Raw genomic sequence first — 23,424 nt, 5'->3', positions numbered from 1 at the left:
GGTGGCGCATGCCTACAGTCCCAGCTACTCGGGAGGCTGAGGCAGGAGAATTGTTTGAACCCTGGAGGCGGAAATTGTAGTGAGCTGAGATCATGCCAGTGCACTTGCCTGGGTGACAGTGCGAGACTCCATCTCAAAAAAAAAAAAAAAAAAAAATCAGAATCCAAGACTTGTCCAGAGTTACATAGCTACTGCTCATTAGAGGAGTGACTGGGATCTAAAGTGCCTCTGGGACTCCTAGAAGGAAAACTACTCCAAAGGTCTTTATTTTCATTTCTGATAGCACTAGATGGAGGGGTGATTTAAATGTTTGTAATTATAAAATTCTCACTAGGCTTTTGAATTTAAGCATACTTGTATCACTGCTTTTATTTCCCTAGGAAACATTCCTACTTAATGGTTGGGAACCTGTCACTTAAAATCCTAGGGAATAGTAATGAGTAAGAGGTGAATACAAGTGATCGTGAGCCCTTTCAGGGTTGGCTTTGAACTACAGGTTGATTGATGATATGGAAGCTGAGATGGCTTAGCTTGTTTTGAGGAATGTAGATGTTATCAGACAATATATATTTGAAATCTATCATTGAGGCTTACTACTTGGGAAGTACCAGTCCACTACCTACTGCTTAAAAGACAAGGGAAGGTCATATGAACAACACCTGCCCTTTGGGAGAGGCACACATGCCACAGTTGATCAAGGCAGCATGGAGTTCTTAAACAGCCTGGGCCTCTGTGACCTGCCTATAAGGACTTCTAGCGGCATTCCTACCTACCTTTTTATTATAAAGCAATTTCCAAAGCAAAGAATAAGATGAACACTCAAACACCCATTGCCCAGACTTAACAACTGTTTACTATATTTATTTCATCTGTTTATTTTATTTTTTGCTGAAGTTTAAAGTAAATTCATGAAATTTTACTCATAAATATTTGAGTATGCATCTCTTTAAAAGAGGACAATTCTGTGGGACTAGGTATGAAAGGAAAAAAGCAAAGAGGACATTTTATCATAACCATAATACCTTTATCATGCACAACAAGATTAATAGTTATTATTTATTTATTTATTTAGAGACAGAATCTTGCTCTGTTGCCCAGGCTGGAGTACAATGGCATGATCTCAACTCACTGCAACCTCCACCTCCTAGGTTCAAGTGACTCTCCTGCCTCAGCCTCCTGAGTAGCTGGGATTACAGGCGTGAACCACCACATCCAGCTAATTTTCATATTTTTAGTAGAAATGGGGTTTTTACCGTGTTGGCTTGGCTGCTCTCAAATTTCTGACCCCAGGTGATCCACCTGCCTCAGCCTCCCAAAGTGCTGGGTTTACAGGCATGAGCCACCGCGCCTGGACAGTAATTTCTTAATATCACCTAGTCCACATTTATATTTTCCCAATTGTCCAAAAAACATTTTTTAGAATGAGTTTGTTCAACCCAGGAATTAATCAAGGACTATGCTATTCTCAGTTGTATGTCTCTTAAGCTTCCTTTAATCCAGTACAGTCCTCCTTCCCCTTTTTTATTACTTGATATATTGATTGGTAAAAACAGTAACGTGTAAGATTGGTTATCCTGGGCCCGGTGTGGTGGCTCACGCCTGTAATCCCAACACTTTGGGAGGCCAAGGCAGGCAGATCAGTTCAAGGTCGGCCTGACCAACATGGCGAAACCCTGTCTCTACTAAAAATACAAAAATTAGCCAGGCATGGTAGTGCGCACCTGTAGTCCAGCTACTCCGGAGGCTGAGGCACGAGAATCACTTGAACCCAGGGGGTGGAGTTTGCAGTAAGCCAAGACTGCACCATTGCACTCCAGGCTGGGCAACAGAGTGAGACCCTATCTATAAGAAAAAAGAAGGTTAACCTATAAAATGCTCCATTTTCTAGATTTGTATATTTTTCTTCCCCTTGTGATTTTGCCTAACTTGTTCCTTTAGCCTTTCAACTTCCTATAAACTTGACTTTAGATCTAAAGAGTTGAATAGATTCAAGTTAAATATTTTGGCCAGAATAATCCATAGGTGATGTGGAGTATGAGGTTTAATTGTATAACAGTACATGTTAACAGGACAGTTTCATTGTCATAACCAAGGCATTGGTACACCAGCATGCTTAGTGAAGCCTGACATCAGTGACAGTGGATGGAGATGATCTGCCCACATGGAAATGGAAAATAAATCACGTCCTTTCTCTAGGATTCAACTCAGTTTCCTTATTTTATTTATTTATTTATTTAGAGGTGGAGTCTTGCTCTGTCATCCAGGCTGGAGTGCAGTGGTGCAGTCTCAGCCCACTGCAACTGTCGCCTCCCAGGTTCAAGTGATTCTTCTGCCTCAGCCTCCAAGTAGCTGGGATTACAGGTGCCTGCCACCATGTCCAGCTAATTTTTGTCTTTTTTTAGTAGAGACAGAGTTTCACCATGTTGGCCAGATTGGCCTTGAACTCCTGACCTCAAGTGATCCACCTACCTCAGCCTCCCAAAGTGCTGGGATTATAGGCATGAGCCACCTCGCCCAGCCAGTTCCCTTACTTTAAAGGGAATAATTGACTTAGGTTATTTTGAAGGTCTCAAGTTTCAGATCTCATGATTCTATAAATTATACCAAGATCAGGAGAGGGTTATGCAGAGAAAAGCTGAGACAAATGGAAAACATTAAAGACTAAATCTTAGGCAAGAAGAGACAGTAATTAGATGAAGTTGGATTACAGCCATTCCCAAGTGGTGCCACTTTCCCAGCAAAATCTAACAGAATAGTTGTCAGTTTTGGTTCTTGAAATTGTAAAGAATTTTATTTTGTGCATAACATAGAGAGACCTATATAAGTTGCGTGTTGGTCTTTTCCATTTATTTTGTGCCCCTCTTAGCAAATGCTTCTCAACGCGATCCATTCAGATTTTTTTTTCTGACCGACCTGATCGAAAAGACTAAAGCAATATTTATCAAAGTGTCTTCAGGCCACTAACATGAGAATCACATAGGGTTACTTGAAGTGTTAAAATACAAATTTCTAGAGTCTCTGTCTAGAACTGTAGAATCAGAATCTCTGGGAGTGGGCCACTGAAACCCACATTTTAACAACTACTCATGGTATTCTGATGCACACCACAGTTTGGCCTGTAGCAGTGGGTGGCTTGAAGGGCCATAGCTCGAGGTGCCAAGTTGGGGTAGTGCCTATAGGTCTTGCAACACTTTGAGTCCTCCTCTATTTCTTCTGCCCTCCTACAGTGCACCGAGCAGCCCTGGCCTGCGGCAGTGAGTTCTTTGGGGCCATGCTCCTGAGCGGGATGAGGGAATCCAAGGGCACAGAGGTGTCTCTGCGAACCATCTCCACCCGGGACCTGCAACTCCTTGTCTCTTTTGCTTACTCTGGAGTTGTGCGGGCAAGGTGGCCAGGACTCCTGAGAGCTGCTCAGGCTGCTCTGCAGTACCAGAGCTCTTCCTGCCTGGATTTGTGTCAGAAAGGCTTGGCACAGGGCCTCAGCCCCGCCCGTTGCCTGGCCCTGTTCCCCATGGCGGAAGCCCCTGGGTTGGAGAGGCTCTGGAGCAAAGCCCGTCACTACCTCCTCACCCACCTGCCTGCTGTAGCCTTGTGCCGTGCTTTCCCTTCTTTACCAGCTGCCTGCTTGGCTGAGCTTCTGGATAGTGATGAGCTCCATGTGCAGGAGGAGTTCGAGGCCTTTGTGGCTGCACGGTGTTGGCTAGCTGCCAACCCCGAGACCCAGGAGTCAGAGGCCAAGGCCCTGCTGCGATGCGTCCGCTTTGGCCGCATGTCCACCAGGGAGCTGCGAAGGGTGCGGGCAGCCGGGCTACCTCCACCCCTGACCCCAGATCTGTTGCACCAGCTGATGGTAGAGGCTGATGTTCCAGGCCAAGAGAGACGGAGGGAGCCTGACCGGGCACTGGTAGTGATTGGCGGGGATGGGCTGAGACCAGACATGGCCCTAAGACAACCATCCCAAGCAGTGTGGTGGGCCCGAGCCTTCCGCTGTGGCATCGGACTTGTACGAACTGTGGAGTGGGGACAGCTGCCTGCCCTGCCTGCCCCAGGACGCTTCCGGCATGGGGCCGCGAGCCTGGCAGGAAGTGAACTCTATGTGTGTGGGGGACAAGATTTCTACAGTCACTCCAACACCCTGGCTTCAACTCTCAGGTATGAGCTTCTAAGAGTGGGCAGGATGTGGTAGGCCCCAAGGTGGGCAGGGAGAGAAATTGCTGGCCTAGCCAACCACACAGAGTCACTCTTCTTGCCTACGTCCAGGTGGGAGCCCAATCAAGAGGACTGGGAGGAAATGGCTCCTTTGTCCCAGGCTCGAAGCTTTTTCCCCTTGGTGGCACTAGATGGACAACTTTATGCCCTAGGTGGAAGACAAAATGGTGTTGCCCTGGACTCTGTGGAGACCTACAACCCTGAGCTCGATGTCTGGAGGTGAGCAGGCAAGGGATAGATTAGGAGACTTGGAATAGAAGGAGAGTTGAAGATGCTAGTTGCCTTATCTTGTCCTGTTTTCCCTTAGGCCAGCACCTGCACTTCCAGCACCATGTTTTGCCCACGCAGCTGCCATTTTGGAGGGCCGATTGTATGTGAGCGGTGGCTGTGGTGGGACTGGCCAATACCTGGCCTCACTGCTGCACTACGACCCCAAACTTGAGAAGCCAGGGACATTTCTGAGCCCTATGGGGGTACCTCGGGCTGGCCATGTCATGGCTGCACTGGGTGGGCGGTTGTATGTGGCAGGTGGGCTGGGTGAGACTGGGGACCTGCTGAGTTTTGAGGCCTATGAACTAAGGACTGATAGCTGGACTCACCTGGCACCTCTACCTTCCCCCCATGTGGGGGCTGCAGGTGCTGTGCTGCAGGGGGAGCTGCTGGTGCTGGGGGGCTACAGTCACCGTACTTATGCCCTCTCCCACCTTATCCATGCCTACTCTCCCGGCCTGGGCCGATGGCTTTGCCTGGGAACTCTGCCAAGGCCCCGGGCTGAGATGCCTGCCTGCATCCTGACACTGCCCACTGTGCAGCACACAGCTTTGGTTCCCAACCCGCACCAAACCAAGCCTGCCGGGTGAAGAGGGAGCAACAGTGTATGGGGGAGGAAGGCGTAAGAAATCATCTGGGAGAAGGACAGAGATCATGGGAGAGAAAGGAAGGTTTTATTCTTGGCAGTAGTTTATTCTCATGCTGTGCATTGTAAACTGCTTTTGTACGTTTGATCTCCATTGAGGAAATGGTGGTTCCAGAACTCCCGGGGAAAGCATATTGGGGAAGGGGAGGCAGCTGAATATCCCGGTAAGGAAAGGAGAGCCAGGAGCAACTCCACAAGGCTGAGGGATTCTTGGGAGGGAAAGTGCATCTGGTTGGAAAGAGAGTTGAGAAGCTTCAGTAGTCAAAGTGTAGAGATCATGAGAGGACAGTTGGGTAAATGGTTCTGACCCATGGATCAAGGGAAAAATGCAGAATGGCCATCCATGAAAGAGTTTGAGGAATGTGGGAGGAAGGACTGTAAATCATTCAGCGCTCTTTTTTCCCCAGAACTTGCTCCTTTCTCCTCTCCCATCCCTGGGATGCCTAACCCTTCTTAACAATATTCTTTCTCAGGTAATTTTGTAGCCCTGGTCTAGTGTTTCCTAGCTGAGACACCACAGGCCGCCCCTGAGAGCCTCTTGGTTTCCTTCTGAGGCAAAAGCTCCCACCTGGACATGGATGGCACAGCAGCCTGAGAGGCCTGATGGGTCCTCCAGGGCCATGCGACAGGAGTGGTGTGTGGGGAAGATGAGGGGGGCAGAGGACAAGTGGGGAGAGGCCCACAGCGGAAAACATGATCTGAGATTTGAGGAGATGGGATGGAAGAAGTCAGAATGCTGTCTGGCTTCTTGCTTTCCCTTTGGGCAATTTGAGGAATCAGGAGTGAAAACGAGACCATTGTTGTGTGAGATCTCAAGTGGTGAGAGGATGTGGCAGAGAGAAGAGTGAGAAGCAGACAAGACTCAGGAAAGTCATTTCCCCCTTTCAGTCCCTTTTCCCCCGAGTTATTTTTAAATTCATTTCCCTTTTTCTTGGCCAGGGAAGGTGGTCAGATGCATCCTCTTTCTCTCTTCCTCCATCTTGCTCTCCCCACTATCCCTCGTTTTTTTTTTCTTTCTTTCTCCCTCACACAGTTATTAATCACCTACTTTGTGGCAGGCACTGTAGGAGGCACCAAGGTCACAGAGCCCCTGACCAGCAGATAGACGTAAACAAATACAAGTTTTGAGTGGACTTAGACATATGGACAAGTCTTGTGAGAGCCCAGAGGATGGAGCAGGGAACTCTGCCCAGAAGGGCTTCTGTTAGGGAAGGTGTCATCCGATGAGTGTATTTTGAACTGGATCTTAAAGGCTGCCTGAAGTCTCAGAAGGGGAAATGCATTCGAAACACAGAGAAGTGAGGCATGCCGTACCCTGTTTCTCCATAGCAAAGGGGAAGTTGGTATTCCAGAGGTTCTTCAGATAATTCTGCTGCTTTTGCCACCTAGCCTGTTCTCTGGAGCCTTCCTGAGGATAATGGCTTTCACTTAATGACTTTATATTCCCCCACTGTACCACTCACCTGTATCCTTCTTGTCTGCTATTTTCATTTCTGCAGCCTGGACAGCTGAGAGCAAAAAAGGGTCAGGTTTTTATGTGTAGGTTGATTTTCTATTACCATTGTTTATTAAGATTTTCATGTTTCTAAGAGTGATGATGGAGCCTCCCTTGTACCCTTCTTCATTCTGGCCCCAGAAGTACTCGACATGCATTTTATTTATTTATTTGTAGATTTTGTTATTTTAGTAAGGATTTTTCTGTGTCTCTATTTAAGCTAGACTAGGAATGTAGTCGCAAATGAGAAAGGGTAAGTAGGACGTCTAAGAGAAAAGAAAAGGAAGAAGGAAGAAAGGGAAGAAGGAAATTGAAGGAGATGAGAAGCTATAATAATTGGATGAACTTCTATGAACATTTTTTTGTGATTTGTACCTAAAGACAGGCTTAAATAAAGATTTCACAGTGATTGAATCTTTCGAGTTTCTCTACTATAAGAAGCATTCAAAATAAAATTCCTGTAATCTGCCTTCTATCTCTACCACATGATTGAAATCATCTCCCTCCACTGTCACTGTGACCTACTTCTTACCAAATCTAACAATCCGTGGCCATCTTCATTCTCTTTCATCTTTCTGCAGGAACTGACTGGCTTGAAAACTGGCTCTTACCCTTAAAGTTTCTCTTCTCCCGGCTTTAGACATAGCACACTCTCCTGGATGGACCTTCTCTTATTTCTCGTAAGCCAGATCAAAGTGTCCAAGGGGATATGGCTTCATCCCAAGTGGAGCTGATAGCCAAGGATCCACAGGTTTGTGGATGAGGGTGGTTCATTGCAGTAAGCTCTGACTTTCATTATTTATCTTTAAAACTGCATATCCTGAGTAAGGAGAGAGGAGATCTCTGACTTGAAGGAGGACCTTAGTCAATAGTCCATTCATCAGTGAGAAGGGACTGAATATAGGCAAGGTAACAGGCTGGGGCTTCAGCCAGGTGGACTAAGAATAGGGTAATATCAGGGTAGCATTTCAACCCCAGAAGGGAAGTGAAGTGAGAAGTAGGAATTGGGACAGAAACCATGCATACAGACTGGGCACCTGGCAAGGCTGGTCTGATGACTGTGTAGAGGCCTGGGATTCTTACCTTTGGTGAATCAGATAAGCCAAGGTATTCTAGATGCTCTCTAACAGCTCCCCCTACACTCTTAACCCCCTTTTTTGGTGAGGGTGAAACTTCTGTTACCTCTCTTATCTTTCCAAGATTGACTCAGGTACTAAGTAGGACTGGTCATGCAGGTTGTTGATTTAGTACAAGTAAGTGTGTGGGACTCTCTGTATCTCTTGTCTCCTGTGCCTAGTCCTGGGTTGCCTATGTTCTTTTCCTTTGCTTTATGCTCCCTGTCAGGAAGCTCACCTCTCCTCTGCCTCCAACCTTGATGATTCACTTGGGTTCCGGTCTGATTTTTTTCGGTCCCTCCATTTAGATGTACCACCATCCTTAGTTCAGATTCATCATGCTTTATTGGCACTATCATTTCCCTGTTTCCTGGACCTGAAGCTTTGGAATCATCTTGAGCTTATTCTCCCTTATCTTTTTTTCTTCACTTGACTCATCATGTAATACTGGACTACTGAAGTAAAAACCGACTTAGTCTCTTCTCCCAATCTTTTCTATGTTGAATATAATATATATGGAAAATTTTTAGCCGGCGTGGTGACACACACCTGTAATCCCAGCTACTTGGGAGGCTGAGGCATGAGAATTGTTTGAACCAGGGAGATGGAGGTTGCAGTGAGCTGAGATTGCACCACTGCACTGCAGCCTGGGTGACAGAGTGAGACTGTCTCAAATTAATAATAATGATAATATATGAAAAATTAATAGGAAGATTTCTAAAAAAAATAGAAGGGCAAAGGCTGGGCACAGTGGCTCACGCCTGTAATCCAAGCACTTTGGAGGCCAAGGCGAGCAGATTCACCTGAGGTTGGGAGTTCAAGACCAGCCTGACCAACATGGTGAAACCCCTTCTTAAAAAAAAAAAAAAAAAATAGAAGGGCAAACGTTATATGAAATTCTTGGTTTCACTAGCTGCGAAACCAAGAATCATTATTTACCCAGACAGACACTCTGGGTTGTAGCAGCAACAATGCCCAATCAAAAGAATGAAAAACTGCCAGGCACTGTGCTACATGCCCATAATTCCAGCTACTTGGAAGGCTGAGATGGGAGGATCACTTGAGCCCAGGAGTTTGAGTCCAGCCTGGACAACATAGTGAGAATCCCATGAATAAAAGAAAAATTGCATAGAAAGATTAATAGAATTATAGAATGAAGAGGTTTCAGAGATCATGTGATTCAAACATTTTGTTACACAGCTTTAGGAAATAAAGGCATGTGGTACACAGTCTAGGTAATGAAGAGGAAGGCTGTTCATGAAAGTAGTCTCTCATGTACACAAGGACCAACAGGCAGCCTAAGCCAAACATCACAGGTTAGGTCTACAGACAGGACAGTCGTAATCACTCTTTCAGGATCACATACTACATTCTAAATTCTGTCTAGCCCTCGAGATCAAGGGGCCCTAAGTGAAAAAGTGTGAATTTATCACAGCTTCTGGTAAAACACTTACCAAAAAAATTATAGATAGATACTTATGTGTAGATATAAACATACATATATATCATTAGAGGTAAGATTATAGTCTTATTCTCTGAGAGAGAGATGATTATGGTATATTACTATAGCTGATTCAGAATATAATAATCTGTATTTCCTATTTGATATGTTTTAGATCTGTGTCCCTGCACATATCTCATGTCAAATTGTAATCCCCAGTGTCGGAGGTGGGGCCTGGTAGGAGGTGATCGTTCATGGGAGTGGTTTCTCATGAAGGATTTAGCACCATTTCATATCTTCTGATAGTCAGTTTTCGTGAGATCTTGTTGTTTAGAAGTGTGTAGCACCTCCTCCCTCGCTCTCTTTCTTGCTCCTGCTCCTGCCATGTAAGATGCCTCACTCCTTCTTTCCCTTCTGCCATAATTGGAAACTTCCTGGGCCTCTCTAGAAGCAGATGCTGCCATGCTTCCTGTACAGGCTGCAGAACCATGAGCCAATTAAACCTCTTTTCTTTATAAATTACCCCGTCTCAGGTATTTCTTTATAGCAATGTAAGAACAGACAAATAGCTGGGCGTGGTGGCTCAAGCCTGTAATCCCAGCACTTAGGGAGGCCGAGGCGGGTGGATCACGAGGTCAAGAGATCGAGACCATCCTGGTCAACATGGTGAAACCCCGTCTCTACTAAAAATACAAAAAATTAGCTGGGCATGGTGGTGCGTGCCTGTAATCCCAGCTAATCAGGAGGCTGAGGCAGGAGAATTGCGTGAACCCAGGAGGCGGAGGTTGCGGTGAGCCGAGATCGCGCCATTGCACTCCAGCCTGGGTAACAAGAGCGAAACTCCGTCTCAAAAAAAAAAAAAAAAAAGAACAGGCAAATATAATATTAGAAAAATGACAAAAAAGTATAGCCTTGAAAGTATACTGAGCTAGAATCAGTAACTTGGCTTCAAGTTTCAATTCAGTTGTTGCTTTGTAATCACGAGTAAGTCCTTCAACCAGTTTGCATTCCAATGTCTTAACCCATATAAGCACCATAATGGTATTGTAAACACCACAGTGTTATTATAGCTCATGAGCCCCAGACCTTGGGGTAGTCCTAAGGACCTCTAGGCACATTTGGAAAAGTGTGGCTTGGTAATCTATAAATCAAGTTCCCTGGACATATCGTCTTAGATCAGAGAGCTAAATGATGCCAAACAAGGAGGCCAGTGTACTACAGTGACAAGCTCCTGAGACCATGAGTACTGTATCGAAGGTTGCAAGCTACTCCAGCCTGATGTGCTCCTGAGACAGGGAAGCAGATTCATCTGGATTCCAACTGAGTTAGAGAACTATGCATCAGTTTGACTCATTACCAGGTAGACAATCTGAGCCCCAATACACACTTTTCAAGCAAACTGTCACTAATGAAAGCCAACTGTTTCATTACAGACAGTAAGAACTGCTTGTTTTATTTATTTATTTATTTATTTTTGAGACAGAGTCTTACTCTGTTGCCCAGGCTGGAGCACAAATGGTGTGATCTCGGCTCACTGCAGTCTCTGCCTCCCGGATTCTAGTGATTCTCCTGCCTCAGCCTCCAGAGTAGCTGGGATCACAGGAGTCCACCACTACACCTGGCTAATTTTTTTTTTTTTTTTTTTTTTTTGAGACGGAGTTTCGCTCTTGTTACCCAGGCTGGAGTGCAATGGCGCGATCTCGGCTCACCGCAACCTCCGCCTCCCGGGTTCAGGCAATTCTCCTGCCCCAGCCTCCTGAGTCGCTGGGATTACAGGCACACGCCACCATGCCCAGCTGATTTTTTGTATTTTTAGTAGAGACGGGGTTTCACCATGTTGACCAGGATGGTCTCGATCTCTTGACCTCGTGATCCACCCGCCTCGGCCTCCCAAAGTGCTGGGATTACAGGCTTGAGCCACCGCGCCCGGCTCACCTGGCTAATTTTTATATTTTTAGTAGAGATGTGATTTCAACATGTTGTTCATGCTGATCTTGAACTCCTGACCTCGGGTATCTACCTGCCTCAGCCTCCCAAAGTGCTAGGATTACAGGCGTGAGCCACTTTGCCCAGCCTAGATTGTTTTAGATTATAGCTATCATTGTTTGTGCTAGCTATATGCCAGATGATATGCTAAGTGCTTTATGTATATTATCTACTTTGAATGATAATACAGCCTATAAAAAGTGGGTGCTATTATTATTCCCACTTTATAGATGAGAAAACTGGAAGATTAGAGGAGTTAATTCGCCCAAACTCACACAATAGTTTGTAAATGTTGAGTATGTATTTAAACTAGTAGAAGGACTTTATTATGCCCATTCTCTAATATAGCTCCATCTCCACTTGAGAGGCAAGCTTTATCCATGAAACTCATACTTGGACTCTACAAGTGGGAGCAGTGAGCAGGTATTGGAGATTTAGAGACATGGTCTTGAGAAATCTAACATCCAATTGCTGTAATGCCAATAGCTTTGAATTTCAAAGAAGCTCAGCCAGAGCAAGGGGTAGTGGGTTCTTCCTTCGGACAGTTTTTCTCACTTATTAGGATGTGTTGAGCCAGGGATTGTTATGAGAATGAGACTGAGGTGAGACTTTTCAAATGGAGAACCTAGCCTGGCCCCTTTGCTACATTATCATCATCTGATCTTACTGCAGACTCAAGGACCACTCTCTGGCCCCATTCAGGATTGATGAGATTACAAATCTTATTTTCTTCTGCAGCATAGGTCACCCTGCTGGTCAGTAGCAGAGGAGGATATAAACACAGATCCATTGGACCAGGTGTGGTGGCACATGTTTTGAGACTCTTGTCTCAAAAAATAAAAATAAAAAAATAAAAAATCATCACAAATCTGTTGGACTCCAGAATGCATGTTTAAACAACCATGTTTTAATACATAATATACTATCTGGCCAGGCGTAGTGGCCCATACCTGTAGTCCCAGCACTTTGGAAGTCAGAGGTGGGCAGATCAGCGGCCAGTGTACTGCCTCTGAGGTCAGGAGTTCGAGACAACATGGTGAAACCTCGTATCTACTAAAAAGACAAAAAATTAGCCAGGCATGGTGGCATCCTGTAATCCCAGCTATTTGGGAGGCTGAGGCAGGAGAATTGCTTAAACCTGGGAGGCGGAGGTTGCAGTGAGCTGAGATCACGCCACTGCTCTCTAGCCTGGGCAACAAAAGTGAAATTCCATCTCAAGATATACATATATATACACACATATATATACAATATGTACGCACATATATATATACATATATAGAATATATATGCATATCTTGAAATGGAATTTCTCAAATTTTATATATTTTATATGTATATAAAATATAAAAATAAAAATATGTAATATCAAAATTATATATTATATATCTCAAATAAAATATATCTCAAAAAATTTTTATATATATTTTTGTGTGTATATATATGTAATATACTGTCTTCACCCATATCTTGGATTGTGGCCAAGTATTCCAGTTTTTCCCTGATTATCTCAATGCCTATATTATTTTCATTCTTCCTACAAGGCATTAAAGTGTTCTGAGTTCACTTTTTTTTTTTTGACACGGAGTTTCACTCTTGTTGCCCAGGCTGGAGTGCAGTGGTGCAATCTTGGCTCATTGCAACCTCTGCCTCCCAGGTTCAGGTGATTCTTCTGTCTCAGCCTCCTAAGTAGCTGGCATTACAGACATGTGCCCCCACACCTGGCTAATTTTGTATTTTTAGTACAGACAGGGTTTCACCATGTTGGCCAAAGAGCTGGGATTACAGGCGTGAGCCACCACACCTGGCTCCAAGTTCAATATTTTGAAATCCAAATTTTATTTCCAATTACCCCTGCTTCACCCCATCCAAAAGCAGGACTAAAATCCTTTTTGAGATCAGGTGTCCTGTTTTTGTTTTTTTTTTTTTTAAAGACGAGGTTTCACCATGTTGGTCAGGCTGGTCTTGATCTCCCAACCTCAGATGATCTGCCCACCTTGGCCTCCAAAGTGCTTGGATTACAGGCTTGAGCCACCATGCCCGGCCCCTGTTTTTGTTTTTAATGTGATTATTCTCTTTTTTTTGAGACGGAGTTTCGCTCTTACCCAGGCTGGAGCGCAATGGCGCGATCTCGGTTCACTGCAACCTCCGCCTCCCGGGTTCAGGCAATTCTCCTGCCCCAGCCTCCTGAGTCGCTGGGATTACAGGCACACGCCACCAGGCCCAGCTAATTTTTTGTATTTTTAGTAGAGACGGGGTTTCACCATGTTGACCAGGATGGTCTCGATCTCTTGACCTCGTGATCCACCTGCCTCGGCCTCCCACAGTGCTGGGATTACAGGCTTGAGCCACCGCGCCCAGCCTGGTCAGGCTGTTCTTGAACTCCCAACCTCAGGTGATCCACCTGCCTTGGCCTCCAAAGTGCTTGGATTACAGGCATGAGCCACCACACCCAGCCGATATTAAATTTTTATGCAGCTGGGCTCACCCAAGCTAGAGTGCAGTGGCATGACCTCAGCTCACTGCCTCCTGGGCTCAAGTGATCCTCTCACCTCAGCCTCTTGAGTAGCTGAGACTACAGGTGTGCCCCACCATGCCCAGCTAATTTTTATATTTTTTGGTAGAGATGGAGTATTGCCATGTTACCCAGGCTGATCTCAAACTCCTGGCCTCAGGTGATCTGCCTGCCTCTGCCTCGCAAGGAGCTGGAATTACAGGCATGAGCCACTGCGCCCAGCTGAAAAGGGTAATTTTATAAAATTTCCTTAGGTATACTGATGGCCTAGATTCCTGTGACTCATTGTACAGTTTGACAGTTAAAGTACAAATTGATAATCTTCCAAGGGTAATGGTAAGCCAAGCCTAGATTCTGGTGTCCCAGCTACTTGGGAGGCTGAGGCATGAGAATCGCTTGAACCCGGGAGGCACAGGTTACAGTAAGCTGAGATCGTACCACTGCACTCCAGCCTGACCAACAGAGCCAGACTCTTGTCTCAAAAAAAAAAAAAAAAAAAAAAAACAACCCCAAAGTCTCGTATCAATGTTGTTTTAAGAATTAGGCAATTACAAAGTTTAAAGATAAGTGAGGGCCAGGTGCGGTGGCTCACGCCTGTAATCCCAGCACTTTGGGAGGCAGAGGTAGGCAAATCACCTGAGATCAGGAGGTCCAGACCAGCCTGGCCAACATGGCAGTAACTCAGTTCTGAGCCGAAGCTCAGCTGTTACCTGAGAGGCAAGGATACCTGCTAAGGAAAGCAATGATATTTTCCAGAAGACAGCTAATCTTTTTTTTTTTTTTTTTTTGAGAAAGAGTCTCGCTCTGTCGCCAGGCGCCAGGCTGCAGTGCAGTGGCACGATCCGGAGTAACTGCGACTATGTGTGCGCCAATGAGCCCAGCTAATTTTTTTTTGAGACAGAGTTTTGCTCTTGTTACCCAGGCTGGAGTGCAATGGCGCGATCTCGGCTCACCGCAACCTCCGCCTCCTGGGTTCAGGCAATTCTTCTGCCTCAGCCTCCTGAGTAGCTGGGATTACAGGCACGCACCACCATGCCCAGCTAATTTTTTGTAGTTTTTAGTAGAGACGGGGTTTCACCATGTTGACCAGGATGGTCTCTATCTCTTGACCTCGTGATCCACCCTCCTCGGCCTCCCAAAGTGCTGGGATTACAGGCTTGAGCCACCGCGCCCGGCCCTTTTGTTTTGTTTTGTTTTGTTTTGTTTTAGACGGAGTCTTGCTCTGTCGCTCAGGCTGGAGTGCAATTGCGCGTTTTCGGCTCACTGCAACCTCCTGTTGTGATTCTCCTGCCTCAGCCGCCCGGAGTTGCTGGGATTACAGGCACACACCACTACGCCCTGCTAATTTTTGTATTTTTTTTCAGGTCTCTAATAATGTAGTCCTCAATAATAATTTTTGTATTTTTAGTAGAGACAAGGTTTCACCATGTTAGCCAGGATGGTCTCGATATACTGACCTTGTGATGTGCCCACCTCGCCCTCCCAAAGTGCTGGGATTACAGGCGTGAACCACCGCGCCCAGCCAGCGAATCTGCTTTATACGCAGAAAGCGTATTTCTCCTGCTACTATGTTCGGTCCTCTCTTTATGAAGCTAGCATATTAACCTAAGGGTCACTTGTCTTTTTTTTTTTTTCTTCTTTTTTTTGAGACAGAGTTTCACTCTTGTTACCCAGGCTGGAGTGCAATGGCGCGATCTCGGCTCACCGCAACCTCCGCCTCCTGGGTTCAGGCAATTCTCCTGCCTCAGCTTCCTGAGTAGCTGGGATGACAGGCATGCGCCACCATGCCCAGCTGATTTTTTGTATTTTTAGTAGAGACGGGGTTTCACCATGTTGACCAGGATGGTCTCGATCTCTTGACCTCGTGATCCACCCGCCTCGGCCTCCCAAAGTACTGGGATTACAGGCGGCCTAGTTCCATCTTCCTGGAAAGAGTTCAGCATGAGTCATTCAGGATGGTTTCAGACAGATTCTGTGTGATCTGCAGATCTCTCTTCTGATCAGCAGGAGGGGAGGGACTTGCTCTCAGTTCAGCGAACTTTGACTGACTGATGTCTACCCTTGGCTACAGGCGGTTGCTTTGGACATTCCGTATCCTTTTAATTCTGTATTCTCAAAGGAACTTTAGGATGAATCGAGTCTGACCGTCTTTGATACTAGAAAAGGGAAGTGTACAGATAGGCAGCGAATATGCTGAAATCTTTTCCAAGAAAAGGTGTTTTGAAGAGATAATAGAAAGGAGACGAAAATTAGCCAGAGAAGACGAGTTTGGTAGAGGGGGACGTCTTAGGGACAGGAGAAAATAGGATCAGGAAGGGAAACAACAACGAACTAAACTCGGGCCCCAGAAAAGTCTGCAGAGGTCCTGGGCATTCGCGTCTCCGGCCTGGCAGGTGGTCTCCCGACCCTGGGCTCAAAGCCCGCCCAGCTGCTTCTGCGCCCCGCCCCGACCCGTGCGTCTCCGCCCGCGCTCTCTCTTCCCAGATCCGCATCCGGCTCCTCCCCTGGTTGCCACCCTTCCCTCCGGCAGGACCTGGAACTGAGTTTCTGCTTCCTGCTGCGGGAATCGGACGCCCTAGGTCGGGCACCAAAGTCTCCGGTCGCAGTCTAAGGGTGGCTCCGAGCGCAGGTAGAACTTGCCCTGGCCCTGGGTCTAGGGCGCTGGGCTCGGAGGCTGAGAGCGGGTGGGAAGGGCCTGGCGGGGACGCTTAGGAACCACCCGAGATTCACCTGGGAGTGCATCCACGCGGCCCTTCCCGGCGGCTCCGGGAAGGGGAAGGAGTGCACGTTGCGTGAAAGGGGATGTGAGAGGAGAAGGCTGAGGGAGAGGGAGGGGCAGAAATAGAGACCACGTGAGAATAAGCCCCTCTTACTTCTCTGCCTTATGTGGCTATTGGAAGGGGACAGTGGCTGTCACCAAGAAACGCTAATATGAGAACTGTTTGTAATAATAGAAACCTAGGCTGTGCTTAAATGTGCTGGACTACCGTACAGACACTTGAAAGAGTGAGGTGGAGGCTGGGCGTGGTGGCTCGCGCCTGTAATCCCAGCACTGTGGGGGGCCGAGACAGGTGGGTTATCTGAGGTCAGGAGTTTGAGACCACCCTGGGCAACATGTTGAACCCCTCTCTCTACTAAAAATACAAAAAAATTAGCCGGGCGTGGTGGTGGGCCCCTGTAATCCCAGCTACTCGGTAGGCTAAGGCAGGAAAATCTCTTGAACTCAGGAGGCAGAGATTGCAGTGAGCTGAGATATGCCACTGCACTGCAGCCTGGGTAACAGAGCCAGACTCCGTCTCAAAAAAAAAAAAAAAAGGGGGTTAATGTGTTACCACAGCAAGGTCTCTGAGATATACTAAGTGCAGAATAGTGTCTAACCTATGATCCTGTTTGTGTAAAGCAAAAGCAATGGTGATAGTGAAGGCACATATTTGTATATGCATAGAAAGTGTGAAACTGTTAGTATAAAACTGTTAGCAATGTTTACTTCTAGAGATGGAAGTGAGGAGGGAACTCTATCTCTTCATTTGTGGTTCAGTTGAATCTCCTTTAAAAAATTCCAGGATGCAAAAAAATAAACTGTCCTTATTTTTCTGTCTATTTTTGGTTTGAGATCTCTTTAAAAGAATCTGAGTCAATTCTGAGGTTCCCCACTCCTTTCCTTGGGGGCTTATATAGGGCAAAGACATGAGCAAAGTGTACAGGACACAGAAGCCATCATTTTTGATGTGTTTGTCACACTGACGTCCAGTGGGGTATTGTTATCCTTTTTAGTCCTGGATTGTTAGTCATTCAGGTCTTCTTGTAAGTGTTCTATTTCCCTGTCCCTAAGCTTATTCACACTAGGTTTAAGTGGTTGACTTAGCAATATATTCCTAAAATATTTACATATGAATGAGAAATTAGCCTTTGTCCAAATAAATAAGAATATACATTTTTTTTTTTTTTTTAATAGAGGTCTCACTAAGTTGCCCAGGCTGGTCTTGAACTCCTGAGCTCAAGTGATACTCCTGCCTCAGCCTCCCAAAGTGCTAGGATTACAGGTGTGAACAACCACACTCGGCAGAAAATAGGTTCCTGGTGGTATAATTCAAGCATTCTGTTAGGCAGAGGTTTCTAATTTGCAGTTTGTGGAGATCTTGGGGGATCCATAAATAGGCTTCATAGACACTGAAAATTGAGCACAAAACAGTATATACTCTTTTTTTTTTTTTCTATGAAAAAGCTCCATAGCTTTTACTAGATTCTCAACGCCTCTGAATCCCACTGACCAGCAATTGTGGGAACAATGGTTAACAAGGCTAAAAGGGTCTCTGTCTTCAGGAACTTAATAGTCTATTGGGAAGAAAGACAAACAGGTGATGTGCTCTATGATAAGGCAAGTATGGGTATTGTGAAAACAAGGAGAAGGCCACCTAAACCAGACTGGGGCTTGGTGTCAGCACAGCCTTCTTGGAGGAATTGATGATGAAACTGAAGCCTGTCGAGTGAGAGGGAAGTAGCATTTGGTCTGATAAAGGAGAGGTGGTGTTGGTGGAAGAAAGAAAGACTGTTCCAGGGATCTACCTGTGCAAAGGCCCAAAGTCAAGAGTTACCTTGGCAGTTAATAAGTTAAATAGAATTTATATGATTGAAGCTTGGAGTGCTGAGAGTTAGACTGGGGTGTTAGTAAGAGATGATGCTGGGAGGTAACCAGAAGCCGGGTTTTGTGTGTGATGCTGAGGATGCAGAGAGGAGCAAGACAAAGGAGCCCTTACCTTCAGGAGTTTTATTTCAGTAAGGAGAAACAATTAGCAAGTGGGCTAATAAAGAAACATGCTTTGAAAAAAAAAAGTCTCACTATGTTGCTCAGGCTGGTTTAAAACTCCTAGGCTCAAGTGATCCTCCTGCCTTAGCCTCTGCAAGTCTCAGGGATTACAGGCTAACCATGTGTGGCTCTAGACAAATCTAAATTCAGCAAAGGTGGTGGTAGAAGGAATGGAGAGAATTGGATAGATTTAAGAGACACTGAGAAAGTAGAATCAATAGGATTTGGTATTTACTGGATAATAGTAACAAATAACAGTAGCTACTATATTGAACACTTAGTGCCAAGCAATCCTCAAAGTGCTTAGTATTTTTTCTCATTTATTTCTATAACAACTCTGTGAGGTAAACATTTTTCATAACTTTATAAATGAGAAAACCCTAGAAACATGGAGAATTTAAATATCTTTCCCAACCAAGATCCCAAGGTAAAGAAGGATTCAAACTCAAGTCTGTCTAACTTCAAACTTCAGTAGGCAGCAGGGGCAAAGGAAGGGGTATGGATTTGGGGCATAGATGGGAGAAGGAGAAGGATGATACATTTAGGATCTGTGGAATTTGGAGTACCTTTGGGTCATCCAGTGGGGATGTCCAATAGGCAAATGGATAAGTGAAATAGGAAGCTCAAGGGAGATCTAGGTCCAGGAATAGATCTGTGAGTCGCCAGCATAGAAATCTTATTTGGAGTCACATAGTGGGTGAGAACACCCCAGGAAAGTATGTGAAAGGATTAGAATAGAACTGCAAGGAGCATCGATGTTAAGGAATGGCAAAGAATCCCTAGGAAGATATAGCCAGAATAGTTTTAAGAAGAAAATCGGGACAGTAACATCATAGGAAACAAAGGAAGATATTTATTTATTTCTGAGGCGGAGTTTCACTCTTGTTGCCCAGGCTGGAGTGCAATGGTGCGATCTTGGCTCACTGCAACCTCCGCCTCCTAGGTTCAAGTGATTCTCCTGTCTCAGCCTTCTGAGTAGCTGGGATTACAGGCATGTACCACAGTGCCCGGCTAATTTTGTATTTTTAGTAGAGACAGGGCTTCTCCATGTTGGTCAGTCTGGTCTCGAACTCCTGACCTCAGGTGCCTTGGCCTCCCAAAGTGCTGGGATTGCAGGCGTCAGCCACTATGTCTGGCCTGGAAGAGAGAGTTTTAATGAGAGTAATCAACAATGTTCTGCTTGAGGGATGGAATAGATAAAGGCCAAGATGTATTTATTTACAGAAGAAACAAGAAGTTCCTTGGTTACCTAAGAGGACTTGTGAACTGGTGGGGCAAAATCCCATTTAGTTGGTTGAAGAGTGAACAGGAGGCAAGGAAGCTGAGGTGGTGAATATTGACAACTTGATTAAAGTATCTTTTTCTCTGTAGCTAAGAACCCAGAGTCCAGATTATATTGTGAGACACCGTCCACTAAGTAAAGATCAAACTGATAGTCCTATGGAGGGGGTCTCCTTTACTTTCTTATGTGAAGGCATGTCCCTTCCTCTCCAGCCATTCCTTTTTTTTTCTTTTTAAAAAAATATTATTTATTTTATTAGTAGCAGTATTTTTTTAGATGGGGTCTCGCTTTGTTGCCAGGCTGGAATGCGATCTTGGCTCACTGCAACCTCCACCTCCTGGGTTTAAGCAATTCTCCTGCATCAGCCTCCCAAGTAGCTGGGATTACAAGCATGTGCCACCACACCCAGCTAATTTTTGTATTTTTAGTAGAGACGGGGTTTCACCATGTTGGCCAGTATGGTCTTGATCTTTTGACCTCATGATCCCCCCACTTTGGCCTTCCAAAGTGCTAGGAATACAGGTGTGAGCCACTGCGCTCTGCCCAACATTTTTTATTTTTTAAAACTTTGTAGAGATGGGGTTTCACCATGTTGCCCAGGCTGGTCTTGAACTCTTGGGCTCAAGCAATCCTTGTACCTCAACCTTCCAAAGTGTTGGGATTATAGGCATGAGCCACTGCGCCCAGCCTTTTCTTAATTTCTCTGCTCTTAAGGCTTTGCCTTACCTTTTTCGTACCCCTCTCCCTTAGGATATTCTCTGGATGAACCCAGTCCTGAGAAAAACAGCATTGGTTGTTTTCTACTTGCAAATCACTGGCATTCACAGGAGGGCTATGAGGAAGATATGCTCTCATGCAGATACACCTTTAGTGCACCCAGGTGCTCATCTCCTGTCTTTCGCTCCTTCTAGGCATATGCTAGCTGAGTTTCAGCCATGGAAAAACTCCATGGGCATTTGTCTGCCCATCCAGACATCCTCTCCTTGGAGAACCGTTGCCTGGCCATGCTCCCTGACTTGCATCCCATGGAAAAACTACATGAGCATATATCTACCCACTCAGATATCCTCTCCTTGAAGAACCAGTGCCTAGCCGTGCTTCCTGACCTGAAGACCGTGGAAAAACCACATGGACTTGTGTCTGCCCACCCAGACATCCTCTCCTTGGAGAACCGGTGCCTAGCCACCCTCCCTAGTCTAAAGAGCACTGTGTCTGCCAACTCTTTGCTCCAGAATCTACAGATACCCTACGTGATGCAAGCTGATCCGTACTGGGTGAACAGCAGCAATTGCTTGCTCTCTGAGCCTCCAAGTTGTAGGGCTCAGCATTTCTCTAAGGGACTAGGCCTTTCAGCCTGCCCCATGGCCCCCGTCTCTGCCACAGGGACAGTCCAGGAAGCAACTTTGGTAATAGCTCCAGGCACTCATCTTGACTCCAGCTGTGTCTGTTGAATTTTCTCGTCTCTAGCTTTCAAGTGTCTCAGTTTCCCCCCGTGCTGCTCTGTGTCTGGCTATCTCCTCAGAGCCTCCCCTAAGGTGCCCTTTGCTGCAGGACCATCTTCACCAGCATCGTTACTTTTATTGCATATCTACTTTGGAGATTTTGTGCAGTAGATCAAAAACAATTCCTGTTCTGCCTGGGCATGGTGGCTCACACCTGTAATCCCAGCACTTTAGGAGGCCAAGACAGACAGATTGCTTGAGTCCAAGAGTTCCAGACCAGCCTGGGCAACATGGTGAAACCCAATCTCAAAAATACAAAAATTAGCTGGTTGTGGTGGTGTGCACCTGTGATCCCAGCTACTTGGGAGGCTGAGGCATGAGAATTGCTTAAACCTGGGAGGCAGGATCACACTACCGCACTCCAGCCTGGGTGACAGAGTGAGACTGTGTTTCAAAAACATGAAAGCCTGAAAGACCACAACGAAAAACAGTCCCTGTCCTTAGGAAGCCTCTGCTCATGAGAGCCAGCATAATGTTGGCCAGCAGAGTCAATTAGTCAATTAGCAATTTTGTATTTTGGAGATGGGGTTTTACCATGTTGCTCAGGCATGAGATACATCTGCTAATTAATTTTCCAACAGCCCTATCAGGGTCTATACCAGAGACCACTTAATTGTGTGTGCATATGCAAACACATATCCACTTTTACACATCTACATACCTGCATTTAGTATACAGTTCAGAGTCACTAGATAGGCACACATTGCTTCTCTATATACTTGTGTTTCCAGTTGAGGGACAAGACTAATCTGAACCCTCTTCTGTCTCTACCGATTACAAAATATGCAACCTTGGGCAACCTCTTAACCCTTTAGAGCTTTAATTTCTTTACCTTTAAAGTGAATTTAATGAAAATATACTTCATAGGATTGTTACCAGGATTACAGCTACTGCCATCTTACATTAATTTGGGGCTTTGCAATTTGCAGTCATACCTACATACATCACTACGTTTAATTGCCCAGTGGCCCTATCAGATAGGTGGTAGTGAATGAGGTTCAGAGAGGTTAAGCAGCCCCAGGCTGCTAGGGAATTCATATGGGGCTTTGCCCTTTTTCTTCTGACCTTCAAAACATCTTACTAATATCCTAAGAGGTGTGTGAAGAGCCCCATGCTCCCAGGATATGACATCAATGAAGAGATGAAAGAAGGGGCAGATCATGAAGCATGTGGGTGAAGGCTCCAAAGGTTAAGTACAGCAAGGTGGTCTGTGAGAGCACTAAGTCAGACAGGACACATCAGTGCTGGTGTGTGAAGGGAGAGGAGATTAGAGGTGCTATGAATGGTGATGTAGACTCTTCCTATGTCCTGGTGCTGCCTTCAGATCCATCTAGGTTTGAGGGGCTGTGGATACATGCTGTGATTCATAACTGCCACTACTGTCCCCAGGGTCATTGGTTTTATTCAGAAGAGAAAAAGCCAGAAGAGAAGAACGTGGCAGAGACCCAAATGCCATCTTATAGTCTGAGCTTGGGAGAAGAGGAGGTGGAGGATCTGGCTGTGAGGCTTACCTCTGGAGACTGTGAATCTCATCTGGAGCCTACTGACCAGGTCCTTCAGGAAAAGAAGGTAAAAGCTCAAGAGTTGGGGAAAAGTTAATGGTGTGAAGGGGAGGCTGGGGTTCGAGTACTTGAACCAGGTCCCCTCCCCAGTTGGAAGGGGAAAGTAGGGATACAACCCAGGTCTTATTTCTCACTTACTAATACCCCCACTTTTTTTTTTTTTTTTTTGAGAAGGAGTCTCACTCTGTCACCCAGGCTGGAATGCAATGGCATGATCTCGGCTCACTGCAACCTCCGCCTCTTGGATTCAAGTGATTCTCCTGCCTTAGCCTCCCGAGTAGCTGGAATTACAGGCATGCACCACCATGCCCGGCTAATTTTTGTATTTTCTTTTTTTTTTGGGACGGAGTTTCGCTCTTGTTACCCAGGCTGGAGTGCAATGGTGCGATCTCGGCTCACCGCAACCTCCGCCTCCTGGTGGTTCAGGCAATTCTCCTGCCTCAGCCTCCTGAGTAGCTGGGATTACAGGCACGCACCACCATGCCCAGCTAATTTTTTGTATTTTTAGTAGAGACGGGGTTTCACCATGTTGACCAGGATGGTCTCGATCTCTTGACCTCGTGATCCACCCACCTCGGCCTCCCAAAGTGCTTG

At 45.8% G+C, this 23,424-nt stretch overlaps 2 protein-coding genes across 11 annotated transcripts in view; both read left to right on the top strand.

Annotated features, from left to right (window-relative positions):
* The window catches only part of KLHL33 (kelch like family member 33), an 18,629-nt gene extending 11,595 nt beyond the window's left edge, over positions 1 to 7,034 (top strand). For all 7 annotated transcript variants that reach the window (XM_032261285.1, XM_032261282.1, XM_032261280.1 and 4 more), the window contains 3 exons: positions 3,228 to 4,152; positions 4,261 to 4,428; positions 4,517 to 7,034. In XM_032261285.1, coding sequence (XP_032117176.1) covers positions 3,228 to 4,152; positions 4,261 to 4,428; positions 4,517 to 5,069 — 1,646 coding nt within the window. In that variant the 3' untranslated portion in view covers positions 5,070 to 7,034. The remainder of the gene's footprint in view (positions 1 to 3,227; positions 4,153 to 4,260; positions 4,429 to 4,516) is intronic.
* A 131-nt stretch (positions 7,035 to 7,165) lies between these two features.
* TEP1 (telomerase associated protein 1) overlaps positions 7,166 to 23,424 on the top strand; it is a 54,690-nt gene continuing 38,431 nt past the window's right edge. The window contains exons 1-3 of one of the 4 annotated variants that reach the window (XM_032261277.1): positions 7,166 to 7,371; positions 20,678 to 21,172; positions 22,658 to 22,837. In XM_032261277.1, the coding sequence (XP_032117168.1) occupies positions 20,702 to 21,172; positions 22,658 to 22,837 (651 nt within the window). In that variant the 5' untranslated portion in view covers positions 7,166 to 7,371; positions 20,678 to 20,701. Of the gene's footprint in view, positions 7,372 to 16,153; positions 16,307 to 20,677; positions 21,173 to 22,657; positions 22,838 to 23,424 lie in introns of those variants that run through there. The other 3 variants (XR_004263775.1, XM_032261275.1, XM_032261278.1) reach the window with 3 other exon arrangements.

Source organism: Sapajus apella, unplaced genomic scaffold (assembly GCF_009761245.1).
Source record: "Sapajus apella isolate SASKATOON/1434 unplaced genomic scaffold, GSC_monkey_1.0 scaffold122, whole genome shotgun sequence".
Lineage (NCBI taxonomy): Eukaryota > Metazoa > Chordata > Mammalia > Primates > Cebidae > Sapajus > Sapajus apella.
This window is presented reverse-complemented; position numbering and strand designations above follow the sequence as displayed.